At 40.1% G+C, this 12,500-nt stretch overlaps 1 protein-coding gene across 2 annotated transcripts in view; it reads left to right on the forward strand.

The window, feature by feature from the left end:
- The window catches only part of LOC140679266 (intraflagellar transport protein 81 homolog), a 50,481-nt gene that overhangs the window by 33,199 nt on the left and 4,782 nt on the right, over positions 1-12,500 (forward strand). Inside the window, exons 12-16 of one of the 2 annotated variants that reach the window (XM_072914331.1) lie at positions 3,311-3,439; positions 3,517-3,606; positions 6,783-6,869; positions 7,009-7,080; positions 12,444-12,500. The exon at positions 12,444-12,500 is cut by the window's right edge and continues 29 nt beyond it. In XM_072914331.1, the coding sequence (XP_072770432.1) occupies positions 3,311-3,439; positions 3,517-3,606; positions 6,783-6,869; positions 7,009-7,080; positions 12,444-12,500 (435 nt within the window). The remainder of the gene's footprint in view (positions 1-3,310; positions 3,440-3,516; positions 3,607-6,782; positions 6,870-7,008; positions 7,081-12,443) is intronic. The other variant, XM_072914332.1, reaches the window with a different exon arrangement.

The raw sequence follows: 12,500 nt of genomic DNA on the forward strand, positions 1-12,500 counted from the left end.
TCAGATAAATTCTTCAAAATTACAATCAAAAATTTTTGGGCCGTGGGCCAGGCTGTATATATGCGCACTAATTGACTGAAATAGCACGCACTTGACACGATGATGTCATGTTATCGATGGAAAAATGCATTTTTAGACCATATGATTTGCCTGAGCGGCTCGTAGACCCCGAGAGTAACAATCGGTTACCTTGTTGCCTTTCCATTAAGAACAATAAATTAGTTTTTAATATAAGTTTGCTGGTTTCAAGAAATGTAATGCTGAGCGCATATCATTATGTCAAGATAATGCCACTAGCATTTACTTAATTTAAGAATATTTTTCAACATATTGAGCAAAAAGGTCTGTTTTTTTCTACCAATAAAAGTGCACTTTTTATTAGTGAGAATATTCTTATTTTAAAGGTATTTTTGGGTTCATTGAAGTTAGCTATTTTGACTTGTTTTGGAAAGTCTTGACAAGCAAAATGTTCTTGTTCTATTGGCAGATAATTTTGCTTAGTTCAAATAAAATACCCCTAATTTATGTATTTTTTTCCCCCTATTTTTGAACACTGACTTTTTGCAGTGCATTTACTGTACTGGACATACTGTACTGTACTGTACTCTCTTAAATAGGGCAGCTATACCATTAAAGACCGACTTGGAGTAAATGTGAATGAGGCAGTGGGAAAAATGCTCTTTGCTCCCCCACAAGAAATTAATTGCTGTATTGCCCTTGAGCAAGGCATTCAACCCACACCCCACTTTTGCATGTGTGCTGTGCCTGTGCTTTGGCCACCCCTGTCCAAATGTTCTGTTCGTATTTGATCTCCCCATTCAAGCAGGCTGTGCTAACACTGGCGTGCTGTAAGCTTCCTGGGAATGGCTTCACACCTCTTTGTGGTCCCAGCGCCTGACTTGTTGATAGGCGGTTTGAAAGTAGCCATGTGGAGCTTCTATTTCTGACGGCTGCATCTGCTACCCCTGCTCTTTCTTCATCCCTCGCTGGGATTTGTTAAGCTATGACACTTTTCTTCTGCCTCATCCTTTGGATGTGACGAGTTAGTGTATCCCTCTCACTCTGCAAAAGGGCGCTATCTTCTCAATGCCATTTGCTACAAAACAACCCACAAAAGACTAAGATTATGTATTATAGTTTCAATTACATAAATTACTTATGACTAAAGAAAATTATTTTCTCTGGTCAAGTATCTTCTAACATCTTTTATTTTCTCATTTTTTCTTTATAACTGCACAAGCAGTACTTTAGTCTTTTTTACTCCAATTTACTTACCCTATTTTTCGGAGTATAAATCGCTCCGTAGTTTAAGTCGCACCGGCCGAAAATGCATAATAAAGAAGGAAAAAAACATATATAAGTCGCATTTTTTGGGGAAATTTATTTGATAAAAGCCAACACCAAGAATAGACATTTGAAAGGCAATTTATAATAAATAAAGAATAGTGAACAACAGGCTGAATAAGTGTACGTTATATGAGGCATAAATAACCAACTGGTATGTTAACGTAACATATTATGGTAAGAGTCATTCAAATAACTATCACATATAGAACATGCTATACGTTTACCAAACAATCTGTCACTCCTAATCGCTAAATCCCATGAAATCTTATACGTCTAGTCTCTTACGTGAATGAGCTAAATAATATTATTTGATATTTTACGGTAACGTGTTAATAATTTCACACATAAGTCGCTCCTGAGTATAAGTCGCACCCCCGGCCAAACTATGAAAAAAAACTGCGACTTATAGTCCGAAAAATGTGGTATAGTTTCAATTACATAAATGACCTATGACTAAAGAAAATTATTTTCTCTGGTCAAGTATCTTCTAACATCTTTTTTTTCCTCATTTTTTCTTTATAACTGCACAAGCAGTACTTTTGTCTTTTTTTTTACTCCAATTTACTTGTTTTTTTCTTCTTTCAAAACTAGAGGTTTTCAAACTTTTTCCATAAACACTGTGCGTCCGGGTGTGTACATCATTTTTAAAAATTATTATTGATATATATTGTTTTAATATACCGGTAATACATTTTATATTAAAAAAAAAAAAAAAGGCTAAATAACATTATTTAGCCAAGCCCGAAATCATCATTACTTGGCAAATTTAGAATTTGATATGTTTTTTCAAATGTGAATAAAAGTTGAGAAAATTAATTTTCACAAATATTACCCCAGTGCACTTTCAATGCTCCTGATTTAAACTATCTATATATTGTTCGACACGGTCAGTTCTTTTCTCATTCTGTTAGAAAATGGTGGCATTTAAACACAACAGGAAGTGAACAAACATTCTAATGTCAACATATAAAAAACAATTATTATTGAAAGTGTCAACATGTTTAAAGAACAGGTGTGGATAATTATCAGTAAAATATGTTAAACTGTAGGATCTGCTTCTTCCTACTCTTTTTCATATATTTTCAATTGCGTAAATGTATTCATGTGATGTTCCTTAATGTTACTAGTTACCTAAAATAGCCAACAACCAAGAAACCAACGGTGACCAAACAATAACTGTTGCTTTTGCACCGTACCTTTTTGTAGAGGTAAAAATCCTCAGTAATTAAAGCCACCAGCTGTGTTGTATATGTACCGTATTTGTCGGACTATAAGTCGCAGTTTTTTTCATAGTTTGGCCCGGGGGTGCGACTTATACTCAGGAGCGACTTATGTGTGAAATTATTAACACATTACCGTAAAATATCAAATAATATTATTTAGTTCATTCACGTAAGAGACTAGACGTATAAGATTTCATGGGATTTAGCGATTAGGAGTGACAGATTGTTTGGTAAACGTATAGCATGTTCTATATGTTATAGTTATTTGAATGACTCTTACCATAATATGTTACGTTAACATACCAGGCACGTTCTCAGTTGGTTATTTATGCCTCATATAACGTACACTTATTCAGCCTGTTGTTCACTATTCTTTATTTATTTTAAATTGCCTTTCAAATGTCTATTCTTGGTGTTGGGTTTTATCAAATAGATTTCCCCAAAAAATGCGACTTATATGTTTTTTTCCTTCTTTATTATGCATTTTCGGCCGGTGCGACTTATACTCCGGAGCGACTTATACTCCGAAAAATACGGTATATACCATGATCATCTATGCGTCTTCACTCTGCCTGTCATCTGTATGCTTCTCATGTGAAGGGATTGTGGATAAATGATCATTAAAAACAATAACGTTTCATAATATTTTATGTTACAAAATACAGAGAACAATAATACATTTGTTGCCTATTATTGCCTGTCGTTAACTTGCCATATTTCTCTCTCGTGTGGTTTTGAAGCAATTTGTGGAGGCTGAGAAAGGTATATCTGGCTACAGCAACACTCAGGAGGAACTAGAGAGGGTGTCAGCCATTAAGAGTGAGCTGGATGAAAAGAAGGGTCGCACACTGGATGATATGTCTGAAATGGTAACTGTCCAATATTTGTATTACAATTTTCATTTGAGGAAAACATAAATCCTTATGATTGTTGTCCGTTTTCATAGGTGAAGCAATTAAACTCAATGATAGTGGAGAAGAAGTCGGCTCTAGCTCCAATTATCAAAGAGCTGAGGTCACTGAGGCAACAGTGTCAGGTGAGTATTACTACATCATAAACAACTATTGTATATTGCACAAGATCATTGTAACTAAATAAATAAATAATATGTCAAATAAATAGGGTTATTAAGGCATTGACACAGCACCACTTAAAAGGTTTTTTTCTACATTAAAACACATCTTTGTGGTCTAAATAACATGTAATAGTGGTTCTTTTTTTGCATAGATTGCTTTACAGACCATCTTTAAGTTCAGGATGCGCTGTTTTGTGGGAATGTGTCTTCTCTTCGTCAGCCATGTTGTAGTTTTTAGCGCTTCCATATCGAGTCTACTGACAGATTTAAGTTCAAGTTATTTGCTACTTTGTGTTAGAAATGGCAACTGCGGAGGATACATGTGCATGTACAAGCCAGTCTGCCCCACAACAAGAGGATAGAGAATAAGAAGGAACTTATTGACTACAGTGTTAGACTACAATGGCGGACTCCCGCAAACATACTCGCCAACCCTCCCGAATTTTCCGGGAGACTCCCGAAATTCAGCGCCTCTCCCGAAAACCTCCCGGGGCAAATATTCTCCCGAAAATCTCCCGATTTTCAGCCGGAGCTGGAGGCCACGCCCCCTCCAGCTCCACGCGGACCTGAGTGAGGACAGCCTTTTTTTTATGACGGGAGGACAACAGGGTGACAAGAACTAAATCATCCAGACTAGAGATACATTGTATTATTATGTTTATCTTACCTAAAAATAAATATATTTATTAATTACAAAAAAAACGAAATACATTTTTACTATATTTTGCTAAAAACATCAAAATTAATTGTGGTTTTATTTGTATTTTTTCTGACTCCTTATTACATCCAGCCATAGAATTATACATTAAAATAAACATATATGAAATAATGAATTTTAAATGATCATAATAATTAATTTAAAATGACCATATTTAATTATTCAAATAATTGCTTGTTTATCAACAACTTTAGCATTTTATTCATTACATTTTAATATAACCAAGTTATATTATATCCTTAAGATTTATTTATGCAAGTTTGAATTATCAATTATCTAAACACAGTTTTGTTTGCATATTTTCAGGATGTAGATATATATATATATGTATGTCAATATACACCTCCCCTCTTAACCACGCCCCCGCCCACAACCATGCCCCAGTCCACCCCCGACCACGCCCCATCCCCACCCCCATATATATATATATATATATATATATATATATATATATATATATATATATATATATATATATATATATATATATATATATATATATTTCATACATATATATATATATATATATATATATATATTAGAGATGCGCAGATAGGCAATTATTTCATCCGCAACCGCATCAGAAAGTCGTCAACCATCCGCCATCCACCCGATCTAACATTTAATCAGAACCGCATCCGCCCGCACCCGCCCGTTGTTATATATCTAATATAGACGATGCAAGGCATTAGTGAGGTTATAAAGCTTTTGCCTGTTAAAGAAAGGAGACTGATCCAATGCAGCACAGACATTCGCGTGCCACGCTGTCACGGCCCAGACGCACACCAGTGCGCAATCATATGGGAGCCGCGCTGAGCGCACCTCCAAGCGCGTCTCGCTGCCGGCGACGGCCGGGTATGGGCCCGACGCTCCAGCACCATCCATTTTCAGGGCTAGTTGATTCGGCAGGTGGGTTGTTACACACTCCTAAGCGGGTTCCGACTTCCATGGCCACCGTCCTGCTGTCTATATCAACCAGGGTGAGCCCCACCCCTTTCGTGAGCGCACTGCGCGCGGAGTGACCCCTGTTACGCGCCCCCGGCAACAGGGGTGGCGGGCAGGTAAGCTGCGCGGGCGGAGCGCGCGGAGTGACCCCTGTTACGAGCCCCCGGCCACGAGGGTGGCGGGCAGGTAAGCTGCTTACCTGCTGCGCGTGACGCCGGCCGCAGCGAAGGCGGACGAGGCGGGGTGTCGGTGCAGTGGGCGCGGTGGTGACCCTGGACGTGCGTCGGGCCCTTCTCGCGGATCGCCTCAGCTACGGCTCCCGGTGGGGCCCTCTCGGGGGAAGGGGCCTCGGTCCCGGACCCTGGCGAGGCGTCCCTTCTCCGCTCCGTAAAAGTGTCCATCTCTTCTTTTTTTCTTCTTCTGTTGTGGCATATGCTGCAGGTGCCTGCTCGTTTTTCGTATGTGGGTAACAACATTTAACTATGTATATATATTTCCGAATTGGTTTAACTGCCACCCGCCTGAATCTATTTAAAATCTTTTTTTTTTTTTATTTCAACCGCCCGACCCGACCCGCGGATAAAATCTAATTTTTTAAAATTTCATCCGCCCGATCCGCGGATAATCCGCGGACTCCGCGGTTGTGCCCGCAAACCGCGCATCTCTAGTGTATATGTATGAAATACTTGACTTGGTGAATTCTAGCTGTCAATATACACCTCCCCTCTTAACCACGCCCCCCCCACAACCACGCCCCAGTCCCACCCCCGACCACGCCCCCCAAACCCCCACCCCCCACCTCCCGAAATCGGAGGTCTCAAGGTTGGCAAGTATGCCCGCAAAGCTCTTTGGGTAAACTTCTACCATGTATGGAGATATCCGCTGACATGAAACTTGGGAAAAACGCTGCAAATTCTAAACAGCTCATTTAGAAGAAGTATTAAATATCTCTGCCATGCCTCCATGGTCTAATTTCAAAATTTCGGGACCTATGCAGATCCCAAATACACAACAATAGGTACCAATAGGTAAGAAAATTGGTTTTGCATAGTAGGTCCCCTTTAAGTAATACAGTAGTGATTAACTGTGACTCAGAAGTACTAACAATTGCAAATCTGTTACTGATTTGTGCTGCTGTTTTGTTTGTCCATTATCATGACAGGGTCATTCACATGGCCCTGAAAAAAAACAAAGCTTGAAGGGAAAGCCCCCCCACATTGCTTTGCTAAAGGCGGAGGATTACATTTTCCTACATGTGTTCCATCTTCCTCTTGCCCAGCTAATATCGACCAATGAAACCTTTGCAACCGAAAGACAGAAATAGACGTTGTAAGAGGCTATTGTTGGTGAAGTTGCACAAAGGGACACCATGTTTTGAATGATACTATAAATGGAAAGTGTTGAAATTGAGGATCTGCTATGATTTTTGTATGGAAAATGTATGTTTTATGTGGACGGAATATTTTCACACCAGGTCTTAAATCCGGAATATGAAGAAAAGAAGTCACAGTATGAAAGTTGTGGTGCTGGTTTGGAGAGCAACAGATCTAAATTGGAGCAGGTATAGTTTTTTGTTTTCTGCTGTACTCCACCTCTAGTCATGGAATTTAATTTTTTTCTGTTTCTTTGCTGTGTGTTTATAATTATTTGCAATGATTTTGCACTCTAGGTAGTAAAGTGTTTTTAATTGTGATTTGCAGGAGGTAAAGGCACTGAGAGAGGACACGGCACAGGAAGAAAACAAATATCATACCATCAACTGCAAGTCTGAGGCAAGAATAAGGAGGAAGCAATCACTACAGGGGTGTCCGGGTGCCATTTTTAACCAGCAGCTAGTTTTTTTTTAATTTTCCCTCTGAATATATAATGAATATACTGTAGTATAAAATATTACACTATTTCTTTTAAAATTATTTTTTGATGAAATATTTATATATATATAGTTTTTTAAAATTTGTTATCTATTCCTAATTATGTTTTTAGATGTATTATTTTTTATTGATTAGTTTTTTTATGTTATTTATTTTAAAATTACTTTTAATCCATCATCATAATTTTCATAATCATAGTACAAAAGTATGGACGTTTAGAGTAGTCAGTGTACAGCAGTACATATTTACTAACCACTAAAAATGAGTCAACACTCACCAGTGACTTTTTTATTGATTTTTTTTAATGTTATTTATTTTAAAATTATTTTTAATCCATTCATCATCCATTTTCTACCGCTTTATATATTTATCTTTAAAGTAAAAAAAAAAAGTATAAATTCTTTATTTATTGTATTTCAAAATAGTGTTTTAATTAATTAATTATATATATATATATATATATATATATATATATATATATATATATATATATATATATATATATATATATATATATATATATATATAGTAGGGACGGCGTGGCGAAGTTGGTAGAGTGGCCGTGCCAGCAATCGGAGGGTTGCTGGTTACTGGGGTTCAATCCTCACCTTCTACCATCCTAGTCACGTCCGTTGTGTCCTTGGGCAAGACACTTCACCCCTTGCTCCTGATGGCTGCTGGTTAGCGCCTTGCATGGCAGCTCCCGCCATCAGTGTGTGAATGGGTGAATGTGGAAATACTGTCAAAGCGCTTTGAGTACCTTGAAGGTAGAAAAGTGCTATACAAGTATAACCCATTTGTTGTCCCCTATACCACGTAATATCAATGGATTGGATTGGTTTTAGCATTTTTAATGCGCAAAATGTATCAGTGTGGGCCACTCCCATCCTTCCCTTTTTTGTATGCAGCCTTTGGTGGAAAAGTTTGCAAAAGTAGAAACCTGTTAAAATCAAAAATGGCAAATGTAGAAAACCAAACCGAATTTCCATCAATTCATTATCTTACACTTTTTCGGGTTCTGGGGGAAGAAGTCTAAGAAGGAATGCCCAAACCAAACCTTACTCCAAACCATGTGTCCCATGGCCAGCTGTGAGACACTGTTGGTCGTAGGTCTATCCTGTGGTCTTGTATCAGTTGGGAATCTCCAAACACTTCACCAGGGAAGCATCTGGGAGGCATCCAAAGCAGATGCCAGAGCCACCACAACTCGGTCCTCTAAACGTGGAGGAGAAATCTGAGTGCCTCTCAGATGACCAAGATCCTCACCCTATTTCTTAGGGTGAGCTGAATCTGCTAGAAACTCATTTCGCCACTTGTATGCGATCTTGTCCTTTCAGTTACTACCCAAATCTTGTGGCCATAGGTGATGGTGTGAATGAGGACTGAGAGCTTTTCCTTTTTAACTTAGATCTCTCTTCACCACGACAGTCAGGTGCAGGGAGACGGTTTATGTCACGATTCATCTTTCCCTCCCTTCTAACTGAGGCGAGACTTCACGCCCAACCTGGAGGGCACAAGGTGGTGGTGATTTTCACCCCGGCAGCTTAGCTGTTGTCCGCTCCTGTCAATTTTGAAGGTTACAGTTCAATGAAGCCATTAGAAGTACTTGTGAGATCCTAAGGTCAGCTAACTGGACATCCTCTGCACCTTGGCTTCAGAGATGGAGATTGAGATAGAGATTGTGGCCACAAAGATAATGAACATAACCGGTGACAAATGTCAGCCTTTTCGGAGGCCATAATTCACCATAAAAAGGTTACATTTATGGCCTGCAATGCGAACCACGCTCCTACTACAATTCTACAAGGACTGGATGGCTTGTAATTGCCAGCACCTGACCCCCCACAGTAAACAAATGATACGGTTGAATGCCTTTCCAGGTCCTCAAAACAGGACCGGACTGGTTGGGTAAATTCCCTTGCACCTTCTAGTACCCTTGCAAGGGTGTAGAGCAATTCCAGTGTACCGATGTAACAGATGCCAGCTAATGTGGCCTTGCAGTAGAATGTTGGTAAACCTCGTTCCCTCAGCCTTAAGAGTTGCGCTGTCTCCTAATGCCCTCATCTCTCAATCTGGGGAGCCTGGTTTGATCCAAAAGCAGTGTGAAGGAGGCAAATTAAAGGGGAACATTATCACAATTTCAGAATTGTTAAAACCATTGAAAATCAGTTCCAAGTTTTTTTTCAAAATTTTACCCATCACGCAATATCCCTAAAAAAAGCTTCAAAGTGCCTGATTTTAACCACCCGTCCATTTTCCTGTGACGTCACATAGTGAAGCCAACACAAACAAACATGGCGGAAAGAACAGCAAGCTATAGCGACATTAGCTCGGATTCAGACTCGGATTTCAGCGGCTTAAGCGATTCAACAGATTACGCATGTATTGAAACGGATGGTTGTAGTGTGGAGGCAGGTAGCGAAAACGAAATTGAAGAAGAAACTGAAGCTATTGAGCCATATCGGTTTGAACCGTATGCAAGCGAAACCGACGAAAACAACACGACAGCCAGCGACACGGACGAATTCGGCGATCGCCTTCTAACCAACGATTGGTATGTGTTTGTTTGGCATTAAAGGAAACTAACAACTATGAACTAGGTTTACAGCATATGAAATACATTTGGCAACAACATGCACTTTGAGAGTGCAGACAGCCCAATTTTCATCAATTAATATATTCTGTAGAATATATTAATTAAAATGTCAGCAGGCCAGGGAAGCTAGGGTCGATATTCTTCTCTTGATCATCTTCGGGACGGTGTGAGCTAAGACATCCAGGGGGGTTTAGCTCGCTCGTCTGCGGGAACAAACTGCCGCCATTGCTTGCCATGCTACCGAGGTCCTTTGTCCCTGAATTGCTCACACACTCCGGCAGATTCAATGGGGGTCTGGCGGCAGATTTCTTTGACTTTATCGTTGGAAATGCATCTGCTTTGAGTGTCACAGGATATCCACACATTCTTGCCATCTCTGTCGTAGCATAGCTTTCGTCGGTAAAGTGTGCGGCACAAACGTCCAATTTCTTGCCAGTTTCGCATCTTTGGGCCACTGGTGCAACTTGAATCCGTCCCTGTTCGTGTTGTTCAAATCAAATCAAATCAACTTTATTTATAAAGCACATTTAAAATTTACCACAGGGGTAGCCAAAGTGCTGTACAATGAGCAGGTTAAAAGATAAAACGAGTACCGAGCAAACACAACACAACACAAACAGAACACGATAAAAAAATAAATAAATTAAAATAGAATAAATAAAAACATAAAAACAGGTTCACAGCAGGTGTATTATAGGGCGCCATTGCAGGATGGATATCACTCAGTGTTAAAAGCCATGGAATAAAAGTATGTTTTTAAGAGAGATTTAAAAACAGGAAGAGAGGAGGCTTGTCTAACACTCAGGGGTAGGTCGTTCCAGAGCTTGGGAGCAGCAACGGCGAAAGCTCTGTCACCTCTAAGCTTCAGCCTTGTGTCAGGGACTGTCAACAGCAGCTGATCGGCTGATCTTAAGGATCGGGTGGGGCAGTAAGGCTGAAGGAGGTCGGAGAGATAGGTTGGCGCGAGGTTGTTTAGACATTTAAAAACAAATAAAAGGAGTTTAAAATGTATTCGGTAACGCACAGGGAGCCAGTGAAGGGACGCTAAAATAGGGGTGATGTGCTCACGTCTGCGGGTCTGTGTTAGCAGACGAGCAGCAGAGTTCTGCACGAGCTGCAGGCGGGCGAGGGAGGCCTGGCTAATGCCTACATACAGGGCATTACAGTAATCAAGACGAGTCGAGATAAAGGCGTGGATTAATTTCTCAAGATCATGACTTGATAGAAGCGGTTTCACTTTCGCTATTTGGCGTAATTGATAAAAGCTTTGTTACACCCTCCGACAACACACCGACGAGGCATGATGCCTCCAAGTTATGGAAAACAGTCGAAAAAACGGAAAATAACAGAGCTGTTTTGACCCGGTGTTTGAGAAAATGGCGGATTGCTTCCCGATGCGACGTCACGTTGTGACGTCATCGCTCCGAGAGCGAATATTAGAAAGGCGTTTAATTCGCCAAAATTCACCCATTTAGAGTTCGGAAATCGGTTTAAAAAATATATGGTCTTTTTTCTGCAACATCAAGGTATATATTGACGCCTACATAGGTCTGGTGATAATGTTCCCCTTTAAGGCAGGTTACACCTGTATCTGAGATTTTACTGATGGCTCCAGCACTCTGGAATAAACTTTCTCAGGGAGGCTAAGGAGTGTGATCTTCTATGGTGCACACCATCCAATCCCCCATCTTGAATAGGAGGACAAACCACTCAATCTGCCAATTGTACTGTGTCAACCATGACAGTCATGACATCCAAAGAGTTAAGGGGTCCCTACCACAACTGACACCAACCACCTTGCAGCCACAGCCCTGATCTGAAGCCTCAGCAATAGAGGAGCAACACTTTTAAGAATTTGAGTATCTCCTGCGTGCCTTGAGGTAGAGGCAAAGGTATGAGTTGAAAGTTCAAATCTGCAAGATGTTAACACAACGCCTTCCCTATACGCTTGTGTCTTGCCAGATCTCTCCGGCATCCTCTCCTGTCATATATTCAAACTCGACACCAGGTGCTGATCAATTTTCAACTCAGACTTTGTCATACCCGAAATTCCGAAGACATACAGTAGCAGGTCTGATGAAATAACAAATTCAATCATTGAGTAAAAGATACAATCGGCTGTCCTTGTGCCATGCGCACGTATGGACAAGCGTATGCTTATGCATAGTGTTCATTATGGACAAACTATGGTTATCCAATTACATAAGATATGTTGGACGTTTTTTCTTCACAATCACACCCCTTTCAGCCTATCAACATTGAAGTCTTCCACTGAAGGTTAGATACTCTGAGCTGCTGTTTAGCTAATAAAGGACAAACTACAGTCAGAGTCTGTTCCCTGAAACCACGGCACAGAAAAAGAACCCTTTTGTTCACTAAGGAAGACTTTAATGTACATTATAAGCCTTATAAGCCGCGAGCCCACACTTGCTTGATGCCTTTTCCCAGTAGAAACTCCAGCATACAATAAAGTCTGTTTAGGAGGGTTTTTTTCAGGAACTCAAACTGTAAGTGAAGGTGAGTCCAACTATCCAGTCTCAAGAACTATTGAAATGAACAATGAAGACCCGGTCCCTCAACTGAAACCCGAACCACATGGCACCTGTGGTTTGATGCCTTGCCTTGTTTGAGGTTACCTGCCCCTTTAGTGAACTTGTGTCCTTCACAGATCATTGAGATGCAAATACAGCGGGCTGCTGAAGAGATGAAGGCCTACGTGTCCTCT

This window comes from Nerophis lumbriciformis, linkage group LG12 (assembly GCF_033978685.3).
Source record: "Nerophis lumbriciformis linkage group LG12, RoL_Nlum_v2.1, whole genome shotgun sequence".
Classification (NCBI taxonomy): domain Eukaryota; kingdom Metazoa; phylum Chordata; class Actinopteri; order Syngnathiformes; family Syngnathidae; genus Nerophis; species Nerophis lumbriciformis.